Genomic DNA, 27,175 nt, shown 5'->3' on the forward strand with positions numbered 1-27,175 from the left:
TAATAACAGTCCTTAGTATTTGCATGTCATACTGAAACATTTGCATGCGTTAAAATGTTATAAGTAATAAGAAAAAAATCCATAGTATTTGCATGTCATACTAAAATATTTACATGAGTTAAAAATGTAAAAGTTATACGAAATAAAACAAATTTCCAAAAGAAAAATACTCCTTAGTATTTGCATGTCATACTAAAACATTTGCATGCATTAAAATTTTATAAGTACTAATAAATAAAACAAATTTCCAAAAGAAAATTCATAGTATTTGCATGTCATATTTAAACATTTGCATGTGTTAAAATGTTAAAGTAATAAGAAATAAATCAAATTTCCAAAAAAAATAATAATCTATAGTATTTGCATGTCATACTGAAACATTTGCATGTGTTAAAATGTTATAAGTATTAAGAAATAAAACAAATTTCCAAAAAAAACATAGTATTTGCATGTCATATTTATACATTTGCATGCGTTAAAATGCTAAAAGTAATTAGAAATAAAACAAATTTCCAAAACTAATAATAATCTATAGTGTCATACTGAAACATTTGCATGCGTTAAAATGATAAAAGTAATAAGAAACAAAAAAATAATAAATACATAGTATTTGCATGTCATAGTAATTCTTAGTAATAAGAAATAAAACAAATTTCCAAAAAAATTCATAAGATTTGTATGTCATACTGTAACATTTGCATGCGTTAAATGTTATTAGTAATAAGAAATACCCCCCCCCCCCCCCAAAAAAAAAAAAAATCCATAAGATTTGCATGTCATACTAAAACATTTGCATGTGTTAATGTTATAATAAGAAATAAAACAAATTTCCAAAAAAAAAAAATCCATAGTATTTGTATGTCATACAGAAACACTGGCCTGCGTTAACATGTTATAAGTGATAAGAAATAAACAAATTTCCCCAAAAAATAAATAATAATAATCCATAGTATTTGTATGTTATACTGAAACATTTGCTTGCCTTAAAGTGTTAAATTAAAATGCAATGTCTGAGGATTATGTGTCCATATCATGAAAACAGAATAGTCATTTCATCTCTCATATGTTCTCTATTATTGGCCTCACATTAGCAGTATAATCTCTAACCCGTTTATTTGGATTTGCTATCTCAATATTTGCATGTGTTAGGAAATCAGTACAACTTAAATTGTTCCAAATATTTGCCTTTAACTTCCTCCTGCATATCAACACAAGTGTTTTTTGCATGTAGCATCCTTTTATTTGCATGCACGAATTGAACAGTAATTGCGTAATGTGTTGATTTTACATGGAGGCTAAGTTTAGGAAATCCCATAAGGGGACTGAAATGTTTACTGTGATGGTTAGTAATTAAATGGCCTTGTGCCTAATGGAGTCTTTTAATTTCCGTGGTTTGGCGCGCTCTCTTACAGCCTGTGGTATTGCATGCTGTGTGTCATTAATCATGCGGTGCTTCCATGACCTATACACTGCTTATTCCACACCACTGACATGATACGTTGACCTTCACATTGTCAAGTACATAAAGAAAGCCTCTGCTTAATACAGTATTCACAGCAGAATAAAGCTGTACATAGGATTTTTGCAGTTTTCAAGCAGTGATGGCCCAGGAACTGTCGAAATGACTCATTCGGTCTAGTGTTTTGCCCTTGACCGGCGCTTTTAACCTTCATGTTGCTTAAGGGAGACTGAGCAGTTTAATGGAAATTACATCAAAATGGAAATTAGTGCTGTGTAATAAATCGAAAATCCGATTTCGATTTCGATTATGGCTTCTAACAATTATGAAAAACCGTTAATCGAGATAAACGATTATTCCATTATTTACCGCCCCCTGTCCAGTTGTCCTCACTTGTTGCTCTTAAAAGCGCGAAAGACCGCATGCTTATGTATGTGCGGCGTGCAGACAGTCAGAAGCATGCGGTCTGCACTTGGTCTCATTCGCACATTGTGACGAGCAGAGAGCACACACATCTAAAGTCATTAACGTGAGCGCTTTAATGTTCAAATAGGTGTCAAAACGCGGTGTTTAGTGATTATTCATATTAACCCTCATTTTGTAATAAACAAACGAGTTGAGAATCAAAAGACACGTGAAACCATTAAAGTGACAGAGCTGCCGCCTGTTATCATGATTAATAAAACAACAAGAAAATCCCTCTCTGCTCTTGACTGAAGACTTTTGTAGCTAAAGTGTTTTTCTTCTGGTGAAGATGCTAAAAGCACAGTTTGTTTCATATTTTTATTCTATTGTATTTATTTCTCTTTCCTTTGCAGGGAGGAAAATAATATATGCAGTTAAAGTCAGAATTATTAGCCCTCCTGAATATTAGCAACCTTTTCCCCACAATTTCTGTTTAATGGAAAGAAGATTTCTGAACATAATAGTTTTAATCATTCATTTCTAATAACCGATTAATTTTATCTTTGCTATGATGACGGCTCATAATATTTTAGTAGATATTTTTTTTAAATACAAACATTCAAATTCAAAGTGTGATTCAAAAGCTTAATTAGGGTAATTAGGCAAGTCATTATATAACAGTAGTTTCTTCTGCAGACAATCAAAAATATATATTGCCTAAAGGAAAAATAATATTGACCTTAAAAAAGGTTTCAAAATATTTAAATTTGCTTTTATTCTAGCCAAAACAAAAGGCAAGGCAAGGCAAGGCAAGTTTATTTATATAGCACATTTCATACACAATGGCAATTCAAAGTGCTTTACATAAACAATAATAAAAGAAACAAGTAAAATAAAAATAAAAACAAATAATAAAAATGCGTAAAAACAAAACAAAACATAAAAACAGGTAAAATATGATATAAAAGAATGAAGAAGAAGAGAAAAACATGATAATGAGCACAGTGCTCATCCAGTAAAGGCACAGCTAAACAGATGTGTTTTCAGTCTTGATTTGAATGTGCCTAATGTTGGAGCACATCTGATCATTTCTGGAAGCTGATTCCAGCAGCGAGGGGCATAGTGGCTGAAAGCTGATTCACCCTGCTTTGACTGAACTCTTGGAACTTCTAGTTTATATGATCCTAATGATCTGAGTGATCTGTTAGGTTTGTATTCAGTGAGCAAATCTGTGATGTATTTAGGTCCTAGGCCATTTAGTGATTTATAGACCAGTAATAATACTTTAAAATCTATTCTGAATGTAACTGGCAGCCAAAACAAATAAGCCTTTCTCCAGAAGAAAAATATTAGAGGAAATACTGTTAAAATTCCTTCCTCTGTTAAACATCATTTGGGAAATATTTATTTTAAAAAAAATTCTCAGTAGTGCTAATAATTTTGACTTCAACTAATAATTGTTTGGAATAATTGTGATTACAAGTATGACCAAAATAATCGTGATTATGATTTTTCCCAAAATCGAGCAGCGCTGATGGTAATTAATACTGGCATGACCATATCAGTTTCACTATTTGATACATGCCATTCTTTCTTACTGTGAAATCAAAAATTAAGCTTTGGCCTGGGATCTCATATGATTGACAGATTGATCTTGTAAGTTGTTGTATTTTGTAAATATAATATTTTTGAATATTCATTAATGGATTTCCATTTTTAGGTCTTTCCATGAGAAATGTTCAGGAGGAGGAGCCTCCTGACCCACAGCTCGTACGATTGGACAACATGCTGCTGGCTGAAGGTGTAGCCGGGCCAGAGAAAGGGGGCGGAGCCGCAGCGGCAGTATCTGCTGCGACCAGCTCTGGCGGGATGTCCCCTGACAGCTCATTGGAACACTCCGACTATAAAAGCAAGTTGAGCCAAATTCGGAACATTTACCACACAGAGCTGGAAAAATACGAGCAGGTACATATTGTTGACATTGTGCTAGGTAGCCACGCCCTCAGGGAAATCTCATTGGTTCAAAATCCTGCTTTACAAAATTGTAAATACTGTGCAACAGTCAACGCTTTTTTTGTTGATATATTTTTCCTGTTCTTTCTTTTTCTTGTTAAAGTCTTATTAAAATCAGCTGTTAAACAGTCATTATTAAACTAAAACAGCTAGTTATTATTTATTGTTTAAAAGTTGTTAAAAACGAAACAAACCTCCTGGGTGAAACATTTTCAACTATTTTTTAAACCCAAAAAAGTACTTAAAAACTTCACAAAAGTACAAGAAAAGACAAATGGACAGCACTGTATACTTAATAGAGTTAATGGAATGATCTAATTAAAAATAGAAAAACAGTAATTGAAGTAGTTTTAGTAAGACTTTTATTGCATATTTTTAAGTGTTTCATGGTTGTGGCTGAGGAATTATCTGAGAATTCTTTCTGTTCACTAGTTGGTGCAGATTTCTCTGCAGCATCATGGGTAAATTATTTTAAAGGATCAGTTGAAGTAGGGGCTAAGGTGCTATCCCACAGTAAGAAGGTTGCTGGAAGTCTTCCTGTGTGGAGTTTGCATGATCTCCCCATGTTTGCTTGGGTTTCTCCCAAAGTCCAAAGACATGCACTGTAGATGAATAAGCTGAATTAGCCGTAGTGTGTGTGTGTGTGTGTGTGTGTGTGTGTGTGTGTGTGTGTGTGTGTGTGTGTGTGTGTGTGTGTGTGTGTGTGTGTGTGTGTGTGTTTTGTGACATATCAGGACACAAATCTGCATATTGACATGGGTATGACACGGGTATTACAAAAAGGAGGTGAAATATGAGGACATTGGTGACATCCTCTTTTCTCAAAATGCTTATAAATCCTACAGAATGAGTTTAATCAGAGAGTAAAGCTGCACACAGTCTCCTGTGATGGTTGGGTTTAGGGGTGGGGTGAGGTGAGGGCAATACTATATACAGTATGGACAGTATAAAATTAATGGAAACCTATGTAGTGTCCCCACTTTTCACAAAAACAAACGTGTGTGTGTGAATGAGAGTTCAATTCAATTCACCTTTATTTGTATAGTGCTTTTACAATGTAGATTGTGTCAAAGCAGCTTCACATAGAGGATTATAGTGAATTGAAACAGTGTAGTTCAGTTTTCAGAGTTTAAGTTCAGTTTAGATTAGCTCAGTTTAGTTCAATGTGTTTTAATATTCACTGCTGGGAGTCCAAACACTGAAGAGTAATCCATCGATGTGCGGCACTACAAGTCTCGAACTATGCTAAACTAAACTAAACTAAACTAAACTTGACCAATGGGCCAAAGTGAAGGAAAAAAAACCTCAGGAGAAACCTGGCTCAGTTATCATGACCATTTCTCATATGGCAAAATGTCTTGTGGAGAGTTGCAGTCTCACACAGAGTGTATGAGTGTTTCCCAGTACTAAGAGTTGTATTCTCAGTGCTGGCGTTTGAAAGGGCGTCTGCTGTGTTAAACATATGCCGCAATAATTGGTGGTTCATTCCACTGTGGCAACCCCTGATAAAGCAGTGACTAAAAGATTGATCGTTTCAGCGGAAATATATACAGTTGCAATCAGAATTATTAACCCCCCTGAATTATTAGCCCCTCTGTTTATTTTTTCTCTCATTTCTGTTTAACGGAGAGCAGATTTTTTCAACACATTTCTAAACATAATAGTTTTAATAACTCATATCTAATAACTGATTTATTTTATCTTTGCCATGAAATAATATTTGACTAGATATTTTTCAAGACACTTCTATACAGCTTAAAGTGAGATTTAAAGGCTTAACTAGGTTAATTAGGTTAACTAGGCAGGTTAGGGTAATTAGGCAAGTTATTGTATAATTATGGTTTGTTCTGTAGACAGTCAAAAAAATATAGCTTAAAGGGGCTAATAATTTTGACCTTAAAATGTTTTTTTAAGAAATTAATAACTGCTTTTATTCTAGCCGAAATAAAACAAATAAGACTTTCTCCAGAAGAAATATATTATCAAACATACTGTGAACGTTTCCTTGTTCTGTTAAATATAATTTGGGAAATATATATAAAAAAAAGAAAAAACAATTTAAAAAGGGGGCTAATAATTTTGATTGCAACTGTATCTAGCACTGATTAACAACCTCATAGTGCACAATAGGTTTACCTGAGTTCTTACAAATCAATGTCCTATGAAATTGAGAATAGAGAAATTGAACGGAAACCAGACTGTTGCACTATCCGCTTGTTAAGTGGTGACAAATGAGATACTGTTTCAGGGTCCAAACCACGACTCGGCTGCATTGAGAAAATATTTGTTTATGACTAGGGCCAGATGGAATCTGCTGACATTTTTTGCTATTTCCGCTGAGAATTTTGGTAAAAATCTGCAGATTTCTGCATTATTTTGGGAGTATCATAACTAAAACCTTAATTTGTGAAATAAAAATAATATCTTTTTAACTTTTATTCAGTGTTTAAAATGCAAATCCAATTAGATTCACTTTATTTGGCAAACAAATCAAGTCTCTCATATCTCTACTAGAAGACAGAACATATTACTTTACAAACTGCATTGTACATAAATCAGATAAACATTTTCCTATTAGTCAATAATATTACTGTAATTAATAAAAAAACGGAATAAATATAGATTTACACAAATTTACTCACATTTAAGTTAATAAACAGAAATAATGATGGGCTGAAAATCTGCTGAATTCAGCGCGCACAGATTCCGTGTGGGCTTATTTATGACCACTTTTTAGTCCTATCACACATAAACCTCCCTGGGCTTAGTGGCCACACAAGTGAACAGCACATTTTAGCTCTGAGGTAGCTTTTTAAAATACTTTGAATGTTTTATATTTTGTTACAGACATACAGTGTTATCCTGCTTTGCAGCATATGAAATGTCCCAGACACGAACTTTCCAAAATAGAGAAATTATTATTTTTTTTTAACTTTCTGACAGTCAAAACATGATCAAAATTTTTTAATGTTAAATATGCATTAAAAACAGTCAGGAAAAAGTGTTTGATGTAAATTCGGACCACGAGTCCACATATATGGACACCATTTTTTTCTAAAAGTACATCTTATCAAAAGATGATACTTAAGGCCTGTGCACACTGAGACGTTTTTTTGCTCGCGTTTTCCGTCGACGTTTAATACCTTGTGACTAAATAAAGGGCGTCAATGCCATCATGCACACCAACGTGCAAAACGCCAGGCGCAAAAGCGGCATTTTAAAAAACACGCCTCATGCTGTTTTTTTTGTTTTGACGTGCCGTGTCAAAACCTCCACGAATCAGATTGATACTTTTGTTCACGTGCACGGAGCTGCTAAAGTTACAGTAAACAGCACTTGGAGGCGCTCAAGAGCAAAACAGTCGATGTGAGCGCACATTGAAAAAGATGCCCTGAAGCGATATAAACGTTTAGCTGCTTATTGCTCTCGTGAACACTAATAATTTCTTCATCGCTAGAGCTACAGCTGCAACATCCATGCTTGTTCGAGTTACCAGTAACTTTAACAACAAGCGTGTGAACTTCCTCTCCTCCTCTTCTTCTGTGTTATAAGCGGGTGTCAGAAGCTTAAAGTTGCGTAGCGCCATCTAACGTCAAGGAGTGATTTTGCATACTCTTCAGCTTGACGCCAGTGATAAGCGCTTGGGTGTGAATCAAGTGTGCCGCAAGCCTACGTTTGAGTGAAGGTTTCGGCCGTGAGATCGCCCCCTGGGGGCTGGCTGCAGTACAAGTCATAAAGCCCACCTCCTCCGTGTTAATGAAGGAGACTTGAGCCCAAATAAAAAAAAATATTACACTTGCAATAAAATGTCCCGAAAGATAGTTCTGGTCGATTAAGGCACTGGTTATTGTGCTGAAATAGGTGCAGATCTTCATTTTTGTAAACAGTTTGTTTTTAGCAGTAATTTAATGCTGGGCGTGTCATCGTGATTGACAGCTGTGATTGACAGTTTCTCAAAGCGCGGCGTCTGAGCTTCGGCAGGAGACTGAAGTAGACTGAAGTGTTATTATTCGATTTCTGTGTTATTTTACCATGACAAAATGAGTTCAGCAGTAAACTATAGTTTCTGACATACATGATCCTGGTGGAACTCTGTTTATTCGCTAAGTTCAGGGCTTTTTTCGGGCTTTATTAGTTTGCTGATACACGCCTAGCCACCCAGATAGCAAAACACAGTTCCGGCTAGATTCTCGCCTGCCGGAGACTTATCTCTTAGAGCTCAGACTGACTAATGTTACCTCTGCTGGACCTACTCCGGATGCCTGGACTCACTACCCAATTCCAGCCCGAGTCAATCGAGCCAGATGCGGCGGCCGAGCGAGCAGGCGCTGCCGCATGCGAGCCGGAATCAGCCCGCGACGCCGCGAGTAAGTTATGCGCTGCGGCCTGGAGCTGGCGTGATTGAATATATAAAACCCTCATATTTGTTAACGTTATTACATCCATTTGTGTTGATATGACAGCAAACGCATGCTGAGAAGTTCGGGGGGCCTGGTTGATTTTACATAAAGCGTTTGGTTGGAAGCTCGACTCTGCTCATTTTCGCGGCTCCTCCTCTGGCTCCATCAGACAATCCTTCTGCGCATGTCTGGCTCCAATTTCAGCAGTCTTTTGCGACAGTTTGTGCCCGTCAAGCAGGCGTTTTGCCCTCAAGGCGTTCAATGGGAAAAAGGGCTGTCGCGTCGTCCATATTTTTTACAGTCATTGGTGTGAATATAGAAAAACGTCTCGTAAAACGCTGACGATAAACGTAAACGAAAAGCGTCCCGGTGTGTAGGAGCCTTTAGGTTTTTATTCTAATTAGGTTCCAATAAGCACAAATAGCAAAGAGAAATAAATAAAATGCATGTAAAAAAACACCTTGGGCCTTTAGAGGTTAAAGTGAATTTTATATAAAAGCATGGTGTACACAACAGTCTCTGGACTTGCTGCATCACAGACACCAATATTTAAACAGTTTATAAAAAATGTATCACTTTCTGGCCAACAGATATTAGGCATGGGTATATATTTATATTGCGATTGGGATTTTCGAAAGTATTACGACGCTTTGTAAACATTTATTAATACCATTTATTGAGTCTCCCCATTCAGTTTGTTATAGCGCTTGGACCCAGAAGCCGCTTCTTGAGATGTCACACTTAATAAGTGGATTGGTCTTGTTTTTTTATTATTATTCATTTGTTTATTTATTGTTTTGGTCCATTTGCACTGCCTTTTTTTTTAATTAGGACAGAAAACGAAAGTTTAAAGCACTTTGACGTGAGAAAACACTATCTAAATGTCCTCCAACTGAAAGGAGTTACTAATCTTCATGCTGTTCACAGGCCTGCAGTGAGTTCACTACCCATGTTATGAATCTGCTGAGGGAGCAGTCTCGCACCCGGCCGGTGTCTCCACGTGAGATCGAGCGCATGGTGGCCATCATTCACCGCAAGTTCAGCTCCATTCAGACGCAGCTCAAACAGAGCACCTGTGAAGCCGTCATGATTCTACGCTCACGGTTTTTGGACGCCAGGTGACGTCTGCATGCTAATGTTATTGTCTGCCTTCATTTTTTTTCAAACATAATTTTTTATCATTATGATTATTATTTATATTATTTATATATTGCTATAGAGTGGAGGAACTATGATATAGGCTTTTCGAAGATTGCAAATAATGAGCTCTGTGTTTAAACACTGTTTATTACAATAACACATTTTGTCCAACTGGATAATCCGCTCACAAAAATACATATTTTAGCACTTTTGGATCTTAAATGCTAACGCAAGAATTGAAAAGCTAACATTAGCCTATAAACGGACTACAGTGCTTTCGGGGCGCTCGCCTGTGACATTAGCACCACCCTGCTACAGACAACACTTCAAGCTTATTTTTACAAACATGGTTTAAGATTTACTCTCTCGGTTTATTATATTATAATCCACGCTATATATTATAAACAAATAAATATGCAAAAACACAGGACTACGTGCTTTTTTTAATAGTTTTTTAGGTGAGAAATACATTTGTTTTGCTTTACGGTTGTTGTAAAAGCTTTAAAACTGTATGTATAAATGTGCCTACACAGGGCTCGAAATTGCGACCATTTTGGTGGCATATGCGCCCGAAATTTTATCTATGCGACCTCAAAATATATTTGGGAGCATTTCTGCGAGTGCTTAAAATTGTTGAGTGCGACCAGTTTTTACTGCAAAATGTTAAGCACATGCGCGGATTCGGGAGACATTCACGCAGAATGCATCTCTAAGCTCTTTGTCTGCACTTGAAACGGGAAACGCAGCACTCAGGAATGGTTTAAAACAGTTGTCATGTCATCTTGCTGCAGTAACAAGTCCGTAATGCTTGCCCCGCCTTCGCGCTCTTCTTATTGGCCCACCACTGCTCTAGCACTGAACGCGAATAATTGGTTAATGTCAGCTGTCAATCACTCAGCCAGCGCCTTCTTGCTTGGGATGACAGAGAGAGCTACTACCGCGAAAAACTAAAGCGCTAAAGATGAGAATGAAAATGACACTGGCAGATTTTGTTTTAGAAACCATGACATCTAAAGTTATAAATAATGACACATCTTAGTTGTGATCATGTGCTGAATGTTAGTCCACCATCTACACTTTTCCAAGAGTGGATAAAAGACTCCGTTGGCTTCAAGTCCGCTATTAAAAGTCTGTGGGATGGAGTTTTCAGGTAACAGTTTTCCACATCTAGCACGAGAGCTTCTGTTTAATCCTTCATTTAATCGCCAGATGCTGTCCGCTGTGCAAGGGACAGCTATATGTAAAATTTAACACCACGTACACCATCGGCATCGCAAACGGGCTTGCACTGAGTAAACTAATATCGCTACTCATGAATACACCGGTATTGCTATTAACATGACGTATGCATATAATAAGGTACAGTATATGTCAAAAGCATCAGTGCAATATCAGACAGCACTTGTGAGAACAGCACAGTTATACTGTTAACAGATTCATTCAAGCAGTGTGTGCAGGGCCGGTGAGCGCTCCGTGTATGCTTTAGTCACTCAGTCATGTTATAAAATGTATTTCTTGTGATAACAGGATTTCGTTGAGACATATTTTCCTCACGCTTGCATATATATATATATATATATATATATATATATATATATATATTTTTTTTTTGCTTGTTAGTTTGATTACTGTTGATTTCAAATGCAATAAATCTGTTTGTATAAAACTTGTAGTAACGGTGCTCATAATTGGTGGGTGCGACTAAATTTTGGCTGATGCGCCTAACTTTTTAAAGTTAGGAGCATCGGTGCTACCAAGAAAAAAGGTTAATTTCGAGCCCTGCTACATAGTATTATCTTAAGACATATTTAAATAAGTGTATCGCTCGCGTGCACACAGCCCGCTTACCTTGTAATAGATGACAGAAATGAGGCGTGAGAGACAAGTTTATCCAATTCCTGCAAGTTCCATTAAGGATAGAGAACAACATTCGAAAAGCAGTCTATACATTCATATTTGCTATAGGAGTGAAAATATTACAGTTATGACCGGGTTAAATGTGATTAGATTAAGAAAAAAACCCAAAAAGAAACACTTGATCACGTTAAAATGACAGTTAATATGTACTTTTACACATTTATTCACACGTTTGCATTACTGAGAGCAGGAAAGAGACAGGCTGCCCTGGTGTCCGTGATATCGTTTAATTAAAATAAATGATCAGCAAATTAATATGTCTTGACAGTCTTTACAAGTAAAGGCATTATCTACTCACATTATAAATTACCAATTAAAAGAATACTACAAACTATAAAATACTATGAAAATACTTAAACAACAACAGACAAATCCAAATGCCCAACGCAAGCAAGCTTTGTTCCAGACCAGTTCAGTTTGATGACGTATCGTGTCTCCAACACCGCCTGTCGTCCCATTTAGCAACTTGTTAGCAACCGTCTTTTTAAAGAAGTGTAGCTGATTTAAAAAATCAAGAATGTGATGTAACTGATATGTTTTTATGTCGTAGAATAAAACGTGAAAGGATATTGAGTTTGTGTTAGCCACGGACCTTATTTAATAGATTGAACTGATATCCCATTGAAAAAACCCGATGACTTCGGGACGAGAGAACCAGAACTGCTAAAATGCTAACTCGCTTTTGGATTTTCGCGTACAGATTGACGTCTTAGTTCCTCCACTCTATAGCAGCTGCATCATTTTGGTTATTATATATCAATATGACCATCTAGTAGAATTAAAAATAATAATATTAGTGCTGTCAAACAATCGTAGTTGATCACATCCAAAATTATGACCAAATAGTTGTAATATTAATATGTAGTACATGAACTGTAAAATTTCGGTACAAATATTGATTTATTTATTTATTTTCAGACTTGATTGTTTTTATTATTAAATGACATTATTAAATTGATAAAACTGCTAATAAAATAAGAAATATTACTTGATTCTATTAAGAATATGTTAATAATTATGTACATGTACATTACAGCTGTCAGATAACAATGCTAATATGTATGGCAATTATGTTTTCATTTTAAAACATTGAGTCGTCAAACGTTTATTTTGGCATTTGTCATAAAATATGTTTATGTTGACAAGGCAAGTATTAGATTGTTTTAGACAAGTACTAGTAGTGGCTCGGATAATTCAATTATTCAGTGAATTTTTTTAAGGCTGGTTGTCGCCACCTATTGGTTAAACAATTGATACAACTTTCGTTTTGAACGTCAAGTTGGATTAAACGGTGAGTATAGTATTCACCATAAACGATGTTTATATCTGAACAATTAGGTCGTCAAATGTTTATTTTAGCATTTATCATAAAATATATTTATGTTGACTAGTCAAATATTAGATTGTTTTAGACGAGTACTAGTAATGACTTCAATAATTCAGTAATAATAATTGAATGATTCAATTATTCAGTGAATTTTTAAGGCTGGTTGTCGCCACCTATTGGTTAAACTATGTAATTGATTCAACTTTTATTTTGAGCGTCAAGTTGGATTAAACATACGAGATGCAGAATCAGAAACTCAAGACTTGCACATGCATATTTATTGAAAGGGGAAGAAAAACCTATTTGTGACTTGTGTAAAAACATTTTGACGATAAAACATTTTAACAGAATGTGCATTTTTAAATGATAATAGAAAACGTTTTTATTCGGGAAATATTAAAAGTGAAATGTTTGAACAGGTGCCTTCTGGAGCACTTAGAATATTTATCCTTAATCAAACTAAAAGATTGTATCTGACTGTTTTTAGTGTTGTTGCTACTTGTATACTTTTTGTTGTTTTTATTTACAAAGTATGTTTGTTAAGAAACTGTTTTGATTTTATGATTATATATTGTATATTTATTAGTAAATGTTTTACCATGAATATAGCCAATGCTACTGATATAGCATTAAAACCTAAACAAATAAAGAAATAAGTTGTATTAAACTGTGAGTTTAATATTTACCATAAACCATGTTTATATCTGAACTTTTAAGTGGCCAAATGTTTATTTTGACATTTATCTTAAAATATGTTTATGTTGACAAGGCATAATAATTTTAGACAGCAATTTTTTTACTATTACATTTTCTTCCTTTTATCAGGCGTAAGCGGCGTAATTTTAGTAAACAGGCCACAGAGGTTCTGAACGAGTATTTCTATTCACACCTCTCAAACCCTTACCCGAGTGAGGAAGCCAAAGAAGAACTGGCCAAGCAGTGCAGTATCACTGTGTCTCAGGTATGACCTCCTCTATCATTTATTTACTCTGTTTGATAGGCTTGTTTTCCTCGAGTCTTTAAGAGGAGCATGGCTCTCGTTGCACTACTGGAGCGTCCAGTCATCAGATACATATCGCTTTCATTTTGGCTCTGAAATCATAACAGGTGTCCAACTGGTTTGGCAACAAGAGGATTCGCTATAAGAAGAACATTGGGAAATACCAGGAAGAGGCCAATCTGTATGCCATGAAGACAGCCTTAGGGGCGACACAGAGCGAAGATTCACCCCACACTCCAAACTCCACTGGTTAGTTAAAGCCCAAAGTATTTATCACTGTTATGGATAAACGTCTAGTAGTGTCTCACAGTACAAACGGTTTAGATACCATTACGGTTTTTAAGTCACGGGTCAGACCATTTTTCAGCAAAAAAGGGAGGAGACAAATGTAATATGCTTTACATTTAATACATAAACAGTTTGGCTATAACATAACTTATAACCTGTATTTTTACTAAACACAAAGAAATAACCAGCTGAATAAATAAATTATTAAAGTAAAATATTAAATACTGTGAAAAATAATCTTTGCTACTGTTGCTGATAATGCTAATTGTATAAATTTTACATTATAATCTTGTACAAAAATACATCATATTTAGTTTTTTGTCCGTTTCTAATAATGATTCAGTCACTCACCCATAAACTTTTTCATTACGAGATTTATAATTTTGAAGAATTATTCATTGATTTTTTAAAATTATTTTTTTAAGGCTGGCTGTTGCCACCTATTGGTTAAACAATGTAATTGTTACAACTTTTATTTTGAGTGTCATGTTGAATTAAACGGTGAGTTTAATATTTACCATAAACCTCAGTGTTATATCTGAACTATAAACTGAAAGAAATTATAATAACTCAAAATTATACTGGCTGAGAAGACTGAATCTCTTTTTTGGTCAAATGCAGCCCCTCAAGAATAAATAAACATGCAAATTACGATTATTTATAATTAGGGTTGCATGGGGATTTCGATTGAGATGGCATTCTTTTAATAATTAAATGTGCAGTTATACACTGAACGCATTCAAGCAGGCTAAACAAGTAGTGGCAGAAAGCACCTAAATAACCTAAGAAATAATTTGAGCGCCATAAAAACTTTTTATTCATCGATATACTTCAGAGCGAAGCCAAAATGCATTCAAACTAGGGCTACACGATATTGCAAAAATCTGAAATTGCAATATTTTATTTTTCTGCAGTTCATATTGCGATATTGATCATAGATTTAACAGATAAAATGAATAGCTCTATTTGAAACGAATTAATAATTTTAGGACAAATTTGGATGATAATAGGATGATTTTGTAGTGGACGCATCTGCGTGAAATGTAATAAACCAAATCACAAGCAGTGATAAATACAGTAAAGCAAAATTACAAATGAAACAAATGCTTTATGGGGTTTTTGTGAGTCTAACAGCATTCAGGTGCACTAATTGATCCAATAAATGTAAAATAAATAATCTTCATTGCATATATAATGCACATAAATACAATTAATGTGTCTTGAAGTTGCTAAAAGTTTAATTACCTGTGCCTGAATGCTTTAAACTGGCTTGAAACTAGGGTTATCGCCGATGATCTATCGACATCAGGATGCTGAGCCAACATCGCAATCCTCCGCCCCACCCCGCAGCAACCCGGTTGCGAAAAACACACAGTCAGGCCCTGTTTACACCAATACGTCTTAGTTTTGGCATTTTAGAAATAAAACGATCCACATTCCCACTGGGGTTTTACCTAGCATTTCTGAACAGCTCTCCATTCACACTATACCGCTGAAAACGCACATCACGTGACCACACACACATACACACACTCTGGCATGTGCTGCAGCAGCATATGTACATGTTTGAGCTCCGGGCAGTCAGCGAGTGCTTTGAGTAAAACCCCAGAAAGCAGTGCACAATAGACAGTTTATCAAGGATGTACCGCTGGATCGCCTCTCACTATAAGTGTTAAACGTGATATTTAATTAATCTTGTCTCTATCTAAGGACGCTTCAGTCTTTTGAATCTAACAGGTATTGTCACAGCGTCAGTACACTGCTTCTTTCACGCTTGTACTTAGTAATTTTAGGGAAACCTCAGACACTTTTGGTTGGTAAAACAGGTGCACAATCAGCAGGAACCAACCAAGTTTGTCGACGCCATTACACAGATCACTTTGCCTGTTCATGCCAGAGTACCACGGAAAAAAGAGATTGCAAGTGGCCATTTGTGTGTAACTTTTCTTTATTTATTTATTATTTGATTACTTATGGGTAAAACAAAGACCATGCGGGTCAGGTAGTTGAAACGGTAGGCTACAAAAAATAAATTTGTTATAAATTAATTAATTATTTATAAATAATAAATACACTGCCACCTAGGACAACGATGCCATCGTCCATCGTGATGTTTCACATTAGACATTGGTCGACATCCCCCAACCCTACTTAAAACGTGTACACAGTCACAGGCTTTAAAACACATGCAAATGTTACAATTGTTTGATAACTTTATGGTTATACTTTGTAATTACTCCACAATCACGTGTGTTTTTAACTCCTGCTCCACTTTTATCCTGATTTGACATTGCAGATTCTGCAGTGTGACTATTGTGAATGACTATTGATGCTAAAACTGTATATTGTGCAGCCCTAATTCATGCATGTGATTTCAATGATAGGGGAAGGAATCTCTCTGTGATTGTTATGAAGTTAGAAATGACTCTTTAACACCTCTCTCTCTCTCTGTCCTCCAGGCTCAGGGTCGTTCTCTCTGTCAGGATCAGCTGACTGCTTTCTAGGGGTTCCACCAATGAACGGCGAGCAGCCTCCGTATCACATGGGAGCTCAGGTGCAACTCTCTTTTGTACTGCATCTGTGCATGTCTTCATCTCTGTTGTGCTTGTGTGGTGTGTGTGAGTCTCCGGCTCAGTAACATGAGAGATCATGATAATATCACTCTTTATTTTAGACTTAGAGATCATAATTCACCCTCAATTCTAAATAGACAACAAAGTAATTATTAATAATAATAATAGAAAAAAAAGTTATTTACTCAAGGTTCTAATAAAAGGTTGATGATAATAATTTGAATAGAAAAATAATCTCAGCTTAAATGATTTAGTAACTTATAAATACTGTATTTCTCATTACTGGATGAAAAATAATTTTTGATCAAGTTCTTTAACTTATTATTAAGCGGCCAATGCATTTACATTTTCATGACAACCCACTGTTGTAACAATGCAATTCCTGCTACTTTCACCCACAATTCTAAATAGACAACAAAATGATAATTAAAACAAGATTGTGACAAAATTAAAATTGCTGCATTCTATTTATCATGATAATAATATTGTGGCGAGGGGGCGTGGCCGAGAGCCGTGGGAACGGAGACTGCCGTCTAAACCAAAACAAACAGACGGCAGGTCCGTCAAACTGAAAGCAAAAGTAAAATATGTCCGGGCCCGGTCCTCTCTCGGCTTCCTCTGCCATCGTTCCTCCTCATATAGTCCAGAGCTCCTTCCGTGGAATTCATTGCGTTGCCACGGCTCTCGGCCACGCCCCCTTGCCACAAATATTAATACATAAATCATTTTTAATAATCTCACCTTAAATAAATGAATCAATAACTTATTTTTAGTCACAAATACAATTACAGTTTAATGTACTACCGGTGTATCAATATAATTGCTGCAACTTTCATTTGAAGCATTAAGTTGCCTTTAAAGGTGCAGTATGTAAGTTTGACACTCAGTGGTTCAACTAGGTATTGCATGCCTGGTTCAAAACACACATAAGCACAGGTTGCCAGATTGACGACACCAACAGGTGCAAGCCTGACTATCGAGCCTAAAGGTTGATTTAAGTCGTGTTTTCAATAAAAGCAGCAGCATGCGATAGAAGGATTATTTTCCATATTAAAATTAGGTTTTGTCCTAACCAAAACCTGAAATTTATAATTTAGAAACGGCTTTTATTTCTTGCTGCTGAACAACAGATCACCTCCGGTACACCTCATGTGCTTTATTCAGTGTTAAATGTTGATAATGTGAGTTCAAATGCCAGTTTATGTCATATTTATTGTCTTACTACTGAAGCAGCAGCAGCAGATAGTTCACCTCAGATCTTGAAAATGAAATAAACTGTTTGAAACTGAACTTTATGGGTCCTATTATACACCCGGCGCAATAAGGCGCAAGACGTGTTTCCACGACTTGTTGCTATTTTCAGCCCAATGCAACCTTAATTTTCCGGTTTTCCGGCATGTTGTTTAAATAGCTAATCCATTTGCGCCACTTTTTTTGCTCATGGATGTTTTGGTCTAGAAAAGAGGTGTGTTAAGGCAAATTGTGGGTGTGTTGCTATTTTGAGGAACTAAAATAGAGCTGAAAGCAGGTATAAAGTCCAGCGCAGAGTGCGTTAGTTGTGCGCCTCGCTGCTTAAAACATGCAGGATGTACAGCAATACGCAAATATCTTTACGAATGAAAAAGAATTAAAGGATGAAAATAATACAGAAAATATTATTTTCTACATAAACATAAAAACCACCTGTCCACCTGTCTGGTTTGACCATATGGGGCATAGCACGTGAGATGTATAACTATTTTTTGACCACACTTCATTATTATTGTTTATTTATTCACTTGCTGGAAATTAGAACTGAATTTAGAAATAGTTTAGAAACAAATCCTAACAAACTAAATGAATTATGTAGGCTAATGGCTGTCTGTGCGTACAACATGTTTCCTTATCCACGAAAGAGCGAAATGGAAATGGAAAGGCAGAATGGAGAAGGCTCATATTTTATTCTCGCACTGCATATGATCTGTTTAACCGTTTTCTCACTAGTGAAGCGTTCAGTTTTTATACTTACAAAGTCCACCATGTAAATAGCAAATGCGCTATGGCGCGACGCAACTGACTTAAAGGTAATGGGAGATGAGATTCTGATTGGTTTATTTTCAAAACACACCCAGAACTCATTAAGAGAAGAGCATATTTTTCCGTCCTTAAAATGGCAAAAGTGGATTCAAGACGCTTTAGATTTTGCGCCCACATCGTTACAATAGAGCCCTAAAACTGTGACTTAACAAATATCAGTAATTCAGCATCTACATTTCATATAGTTAAAGAAGTTTATTTTGTATTAATCAGATTGTAAAGATTACCATTTTGTTGGAGTGCAGTGAGTGCACTATTCTGTGCTTCTGAATGGCTGTATTTACATTTCTGTCATGTTTCATCTGGTGCAAACAACCAAATTGCTTAATTACTGCTAATCTCGTCACATAGCGTGTTGTTAGGACACTTAGTTACAATGTAACCTGCTCACATAATGTTTGCATTTTAAATATAACATATTATTTGGTAATTAATAACCACCTCATGTGAAACTGAATCTGCATCTCATTTCAGAGGCTGTTATTGTCCTCTGGAGGGCGCATTTCGGTCACAGACGCATGCTTTGAGAGCGTTCCTGACTGAATCAAATATGCTGTTTTCCACCAAGTCATCCCGGCATACTGGAATATAATTGGCTAAACTGGCATTGATCGGGTTAAAGGGACCAAAACAAATTATTCCAGCATGTAACGCACATTTTCGAACCAGAAAATCTGACTTTAGCATTGTTTATCAGATAAACAAGAGTGTTCTCTTAGCATATTTCTTAAATATCTACAAACATATTATATTATGTTTATTAGGGTTGGGCATCTAAGCTATAATGCCGATCCGATACGCATCTCGATACAAAGAATACGATCCGATATATTAGCGATACATTTGTGACATATTGCAATGCAACACGATACGATTCACACCCATATCACGATACGATGCGATATTTCAGCACTAACTAATTAGATCAAGTTTATGAGATGATGTGAAAGAGGATGCTGTGCCATTGAATGAGTTTGATTATTTATTAACCAAGCAAAACCAAGACTTTTTTTACAAACTGGCTCTTCTCTCAGAGCCAGAGTGTCAGTTTACAGTAGAGGGCCATTTTAGAACATATAGCACATATTATTTAAGTATTTTCAAGATAAACAGAATGTATAAGTGCAATATATATTAAAAATATATATATATTTGCACTCTTTCAACATAAAGGTTTACCATTGCACAACAAGAATTGTGATTTAACTTTTCAACTATGAAAACAAGTTTTACAAAGATATTTTGCCACTGATTATTCAAAACTTAAGGTCGTGAACTAGCAGTGTTATGCTGCTTTGAAACATCACTGTCACTGTAAACAACAGGCTAATAAAAATATAACAAACCAGCAATCTTCTTGCTGTGAGGTGGTCAAACTACCCACTGTGCCACCGTGACACCCATTATTTTTATCATTATTATTATTAATATTATTATTATTATTATAATTAAATAAAAATTAACAGGAGGAGGTGTTTAAAACCTTCGTTCTCCGTGACACTAGGCTGAATATCTTTGCAGATGAACAATGCAATAGTATCCGTTATTGGCGTAGAGCGCACAAAACTGTTGCGCACGGAAAAAAAAACTTGCAATGCTTTTCTCACCACTTTTGGAGCTGGTTGAAGCAGTGCGAAAGCCGGGGATGCAGGAACACTGGAAGATGCTTTCACAACAACACCGTGGCGCCGCTTCAAGTGAGATTTCAGATTAGTCATACTGCCCGCGTATTTTACAGATGCGCGGCACATTTTGCAAATTGCATCTGTCCTGTCATGTCGTCCATCCTTTAATCCATAATGTTGCTTGCCATACTTTAGATTTAAAACTCAGTGAGGAATAAAATGTTTGTTTTGCTTCTCGCACTTTCTGAGGGCGCTCCACTTGCTTCATCCGCACACCTGATACACTGAGTTGTAGTGTAAGTGTACACATCCGCAAATCCGTTGCTAAGGCTTACTTTATGTAGGTCGATTAAATTATGCGCCAAAAACAGGTTGACAACTCTTGTCAATAAATAAAAAATACATTCTATATTAAAAATATAAGCTGTATCTCGGAAAAATCGATGCATCTCGCAAAAACTGATGCATCTCGATTTGCTTCCAAAATTTCATTCATCCTCTGCTGCTCAACCGATGCACTCGCATCGTGCACGCGCATGACCGCGTATCGATACATATCGGTTAATCTTCCCATCCCTAATGTTTATGCTTTAGAAGAGTCAAAAACTTACATGCAGCACCTTTAAACAGTGATTTTGATCAGTAGACATCAGTGTGGATATCCAAATTACAAATGTTTTTCCCAGAACTTCTGTGACAATTCGAATGCTTGTAACAGAAGTGTAAATGCACAAATCATGGTCATTTAGAAGGATTATTAATTAATGGAGAATGCAAGCTTGTAACAATTAATGTGCAGCTCTAAATGGAGGCAATGATGTGGTTTTGTGTTTGCATTGCTAAATGTCCTTTTCCTCTCTCTCTCTGGTAGGACGCTCAATCGCGCTTCTCAGAAAGACTGTATATTACCAGAGAGAGCCGGGTGAGGAGCTCAGTTCATGCATGCCTGCGTCTGCGGTCCATCAGTCTCGCTTTTTCACTCACACACTGCAATGATTCACTTCCTGTGTTGATTATAATTATGGCTTATTCACATTAAGAGCCGCGTGTGGAGTGGTATGACTTTTAATGAGAATGCTTTGACATAAGTGAACAAAGTATAACCTCCTTTTGAGGTCATTGCAGATTTTATACTTACTATTTTTATTATTATTGAGTATTGATTGTGTGATACTGATTTTGATAAATGGTTTTACTTTAATAAGTGTATACATGAGTCTACATTTAAATTAGGTAAAAATCTTTCATCAATGTTTTCTAATTTTGTTTCTAACTTTCTGTGAACTACTAAAATGTAGACTACTGTATATCTTGTAATAATCATGTATGAGGAATAGTGCTGGGCAAAGATCAATCACATCCAAAACTAAAGTTTATTTTGACATAATATGTGTGCATTATATATATATTTCTCATGTATTCACTCACCGGCCACTTTATTAGGTACACCTTACTAGTTCCGTGTTGGACTCCTTCTTGCTTCCAGAACAGCCTTAATCTTTCGTGGCATAGATTCAACAAGGTACTGAAAATATTTCCCAGAGATTTTGCTTCATATTGACATGATAGCATCACACAGTTGTCGACTGCACATCCATCTCATTTCCACCACATCCCAAAGGTGCTCTATTGGATTGAGATCTGGTGACTGTGGAGGCCATTTGAGTACAGTGAACTCATTGTCATGTTCAGGAAACCAGTCTGAGATGATTCACGTTTTATGACATGCCGCGTTATCCTGCTGGAAGTAGTCATCAGAAGATGGGTACACTGTGGTCATAAAGGGATGGACATGATCTGCAACAATACTCAGGTAGGCTGTGGGGTTGACACGATGCAATGCTCAGTTGGTACTAATGGAACCAAAGTGTGCCAAGAAAATATTCTTTACACTGTTTCACTACCACCAGCAGCCTGGACTGTTGGGGAGGGGAGGATGGATCCATGCTTTCATGGTGTTGATATCAAATTCTGACCCTAACATCGGAATGTCGCAGCAGAAATCAAGACTCATCAGAGCAGGCAACAATTTTCCAATCTTCTATTGTCCCATTTTGATGAGCCTGTGTGAATTTTAGCCTCAGTTTCCTGTTCTTAGATGACTGGAGTTTCACCTGGTGTGGTCTTCTGCTGCTGTAGCCCATCTGCCTCAAGGTTTAATGTGTTGTGTGTTTAGAGATGCTCTTCTGCAGACCTCGGTTGGAACGAGTGGTTATTTGAGTTACTGTTGCCTTTCTATCAGCTGGAACCAGTCTGGCCATTCTCCTCAGACCACTGTCATCAACAGGGCATTTACACCCACAGAACTGCCCCTCACTGGATATTTTCTCTTTTTCGGACACTTCTCTGTAAACCCTAGAGATGGTTGTGTGTGAAGATCCCAGTAGATCAGCAGTTTCTGAAATACTCAGACCAGCCCGTCTGGCACCAACAAACACGTTCAAAGTCACTTAAATCACCTTTCTTCCCCATTCTGATGCTCGGTTCAAACTGCAGCAGATCGTCTTGATCATGTCTACATGTCTAAATGCATTGAGTTGCTGCCATGTGATTGGCTGTCCAGAAATTTGTGTTAACGTGCAGTTGGATAGATGTACCTAATAAAGTGGCCGGTGAATGTATCTTGCTATGAAGAAGATGATGATAATAGTGCTCTGTTAGTAGTAAACGTCATTTAAATTTAGGATTTATAGTTGTTAAATGTAAACATTTGATAAAACTGATTTTTAAAAGTATTTAAAGTTATGAAGATTAAAATACATGTAATAAAATATTAGTTAAAAAGTAATGATATAAAAATATAATACTTTAAATGTATTTCTTTATGTGTGCATATATAATTTACATTAATGCTCATTGCAAACTTTGTAATAAATATTATATTACAAATTTGATATTTGAAAGTTTTATTGTTGTTTTTCTTGCTCTGCAGACTAATGGTAACTGGCAGGAGCAGAACTCGCCGCCGTCCGCTGCTTCACCCGGAACTGATCACTCCGTCGACTCAGACTGATGACGTCCACCTCACAGACACGAAAGAATGATGCTCTCTCTTCTACCCAACTGCAGATTTACTTTTCTTCTTAGTTTTATTTTCGTTGGACTTCACGTCGAGCCTCATTCATGAAGCAGAGTTTTACATGTAGATCCTTTATAAATGTATCCTTATTACATTTAATGCAATCATTTACATAAGAAAAGGCCTTGTTTATGAAGCATGTAAATGTGTAAACTGCTTGTAAAATTGCTAAACGACAGTTTAAGCCAAACTATTATTTGGAATAATTTTGTTTTTAACCCGTTTATAGGACACTCATTGAAATACTCGTCAGGAAAAATCCTGGAGCGTCACTAGGGGTTATTATTATTAATTTTTAAGTCACTTTTTAAAGTAATAATTAAAATAATTGTAAGTGAAAAGTATATTATAAACTTAAATTAAAATATATTATAAACTATATCTTAATGAAATTACCATAAATGGTTCCTTGCCCAATAAAGGGTTAAAATGTCTTAAGTCTCTCTTCAAGGCTGCATTTATGTAATAAAAAACTATAGTAAAATAGTGAAATATTACTTAAATATTTTAAAATCTAATTTATTTCTGTGATGCAAAGATTTCAGTTTCAGGTATCTGGTTTCAGTTATGAGTTTTCAGTTTCAGTGATCAATTTTCAGCATCACATGATCCAGACATAATACTAATATGCAGATTCTGTGTTCAGTTATTTATTATTGGTGCAAAAGAACCTTTTATAAACAGTTTTTATTTTAATTTCCAATAACTAAATGTAGCCTTTGTCTGAGCCAAACTATTATTTGGAATAATGATGTTTTTAACCCCTTTATAGGACACTCATTGAAATAATTATCAGGAAAAACCCTGGAGCGTTACTGGGGGTTATTACTTATTTTGAATTACTTAAAATTACTTTAAACTTTATAATAAGTAGCAATTTAATGAAATAATTTAAAGATTTTTGACCTTATTACTTGAATAACAAAGTAAAAAGAGAGTATATTATAAACAATCTCAAACAAGTTACTATAAATGTTTCCTTGCTAAATAAAAGATTAATATTTTAAGTCTCTCATTAAGGCTGCATTTATGTAATAAAGAAATAGTGAAATATTACTTATTTTAAAATCTAGTTTATTTCTGTGATGCAAAGCTGAATTTTCAGCATTATTACTTATCAGTTTTCAGCTTGAGGTATTTGGTTTCAGTTTCAGTGATCCATTTTCAGCATCACATGTTCCAGAAATCATACTATTATGCAGATTCTGTGTTCAGTTATTTATTATTGGTGCATAATAACCTTTTATAAACAGTTTTCACTTTATTTTTAATTAATAAATGTAGCCTTTGTCTGAGCCAAACCGTTATTTGGAATTATCATGTTTTTAACCCCTTTATAGGACACTCATTGAAAGAATCGTCAGGAAAAACTTTACTTCTTCTTTTTTTTTTTTTTTTGTAATCAAGTTTTAAGTAATAATTAAATTAAATAATTAAGACTTTTGAACTTGTAACTTAAAAGGAAAAAGAAAGTATATTATAAACAATCTCAAAGAAGTTTCCTTCCCAATAAAAGGCAAAAATGTTTTAGGTCTCTCATCGAGGCTGCATTTATGTAATAAAATTATAGTAAAATATAACTTAAATATTTTAAAATTTAATTTATTTCTGTGTCAGTTTTCAGCATCACATGATTTAGAATCATTATATGCAGATAATATGCAGATTCTGTGTTCAGTTATTTATTATTAGTTATTATAAACGGTTTTCACTCAACGCTTCGTTCATTAAATGTAGCCTTTGTGAGCAGAACAGGCTTTTGTGAGCAGTTTATGCATTTGTCTCATGAAGAAGGCCTTTCTCCATTTAGATGGTTGGATGTTTGTGTGAGAGAAGAGCTGGATGAGATCAAGGCTTTTACTTGTGTTGTTTTAGTTTTTTACATTTCCACTACATCACAACTTCCATTATGTGTTACTGCAATATCTGGGTGTTGAATGGGGGAACTTTTTAAGCTGCATTACGACTGCTTTCATTACAGCTATTTTATTATTATTATTATTATTATCACTGCTCAATATAGTTTATTCAGAGCTCAGATAGGATTGGCTTGGCTGAAAGGGGCAATATTGATAAATCCAAAGATTGTTTTTTTGGTTGTTTCTCTGTGTGTATGTGCGTGTTTCTCTTTTTTACTGGGTTTGTGTATGTATCAGTTTTCTGAATGAGGTGTGTTTGCTGTTTTATTTACCGTTTGAATGAGTATATCAACAGTGCTGTCTTTTCTCTGTACAGTGAAACACCTGTATTCTCTACCTCTTTTACAATAAAGACTGTCTGTGTACACATTCAGCATTTGTACACAAACTTGTTTTATTGCAGCACATATTCATCTATCTATCTATCTATCTATCTATCTATCTATCTATCTATCTATCTATCTATCTATCTATCTATCTATCTATCTATCTATCTGTCTATCTGTCTGTCTGTCTGTCTGTCTGTCTGTCTGTCTGTCTGTCTATCTTTCTATCTATCTGTCTATATCTATTTTTTGACATCCATCTGTACTATCCATCAATTTATTTATCCATTCATCCGTCCATCTGTTCATCCATCAATTTGTATATTTATTCATCCATCTGAACCATCCATGAATTTATTTATTCATTCATCTATCCATCCATCAATCAGTGTATTTATCCATCCATTTGTACATCCTTCAATTTATTTATTCATTCATCTATCTGTACCATCCATCAGTTTTTTTAATTATCCATCTGAACCATCCATCAATTCATCCATCCATCTGTCCATCCATCATTCTGTATATTTCTTAATTTGTCCATTCATCTGTACCATCCATGAATTTATTTATACATCCATCCATACATCAATTAATCCATCCATCTGTCCATCTATCATTCTGTAGATTTCATCATTCATCCATCCATCTGCATCCATGAATTTATTTATTCATTCATCCATCTGTTCATCCATCTGTACCATCCATAAATGTATTTATCCATCCATCCATACCATCCATGAATTTTATTCATTCATCCATTTGTCTATCCTTCTGTCCATCCATCATTCTATATATTTTAATTTATCCATTTATCTGTACCATCCATGAATTTATTTATTCATTCATCCATCTATCCATCTGCCCATCTTTATATTTATTTATCCGTCCATTTGTCTGTCCATCAATCTGTAAATTTATTTATCCATCCCTCTGTGCCATCCATCAATTAATTTTTCCATCCATTCATCTGTCCATCCTTCAATCTGTTCATATCTTTATTTATCCATCCATCTGTACCATCCATCCATCAATCTGCATGTTTCTTTATTTATCCCTCCCTCTGTACCATCCATCAATTTATTTATCCATCCATCCATCCATCTGTCCATCCATTAATCTGTATATTTCTTTATTTATCCATCCATCTGTACCATCCATCAATTTATTTATCCATCCATCCATTTGCCTATCCATCCGTCTATACATAAATCTATTTTTTATGCATTCATCTGTACCATCCATTAATTTATTTATTCATCCATCCATCTGTACCATTCATCCATCATTTTATATATTTATTTATTCATCCATCTGTACCATCCATCAATTTATTCATTCATCCATCCATCCAAAGAACATGCAAAATCCCTTTGAATCATTTGTTACAAAAGCAAGAATCCTTCAGTCCATTTCTCTCTCTCCCTCTTTTTTTTCCTGAACTGTATTAATATTTAAACAAGACTAAAGTTAGACGATTTTCACGTGCTGCATAATATCATTGCTCCTACTGCAGCCATGGTACGGCAACAAAGTTGATTATTACCCAATTGCATCTATTTTAACTTTTCATTTAATGTCAGTACATTTAGTACTATCAGTCAAGCTTTAAATAGGACAATTATAAA

At 35.3% G+C, this 27,175-nt stretch overlaps 1 protein-coding gene across 3 annotated transcripts in view; it reads left to right on the forward strand.

The window, feature by feature from the left end:
- The window catches only part of pbx2 (pre-B-cell leukemia homeobox 2), a 26,970-nt gene extending 1,357 nt beyond the window's left edge, over positions 1–25,613 (forward strand). Inside the window, exons 3-10 of one of the 3 annotated variants that reach the window (XR_012391538.1) lie at positions 3,585–3,829; positions 9,205–9,395; positions 13,487–13,622; positions 13,769–13,910; positions 16,409–16,503; positions 21,095–21,745; positions 21,845–22,036; positions 22,137–22,843. Coding sequence is in view for 2 of the 3 variants with exons in the window: in XM_017351360.3 (XP_017206849.1) it covers positions 3,585–3,829; positions 9,205–9,395; positions 13,487–13,622; positions 13,769–13,910; positions 16,409–16,503; positions 21,095–21,145; positions 23,156–23,236 (941 nt within the window). In the remaining variant the exon portion in view is untranslated. Of the gene's footprint in view, positions 1–3,584; positions 3,830–9,204; positions 9,396–13,486; positions 13,623–13,768; positions 13,911–16,408; positions 16,504–21,094; positions 21,746–21,844; positions 22,037–22,136; positions 22,844–23,155 lie in introns of those variants that run through there. The other 2 variants (XM_017351360.3, NM_131612.2) reach the window with 2 other exon arrangements.
- Positions 25,614–27,175: the final 1,562 nt, after the last annotated feature.

The sequence above is a fragment of the Danio rerio genome, chromosome 16 (assembly GCF_049306965.1).
Source record: "Danio rerio strain Tuebingen ecotype United States chromosome 16, GRCz12tu, whole genome shotgun sequence".
NCBI lineage: Eukaryota > Metazoa > Chordata > Actinopteri > Cypriniformes > Danionidae > Danio > Danio rerio.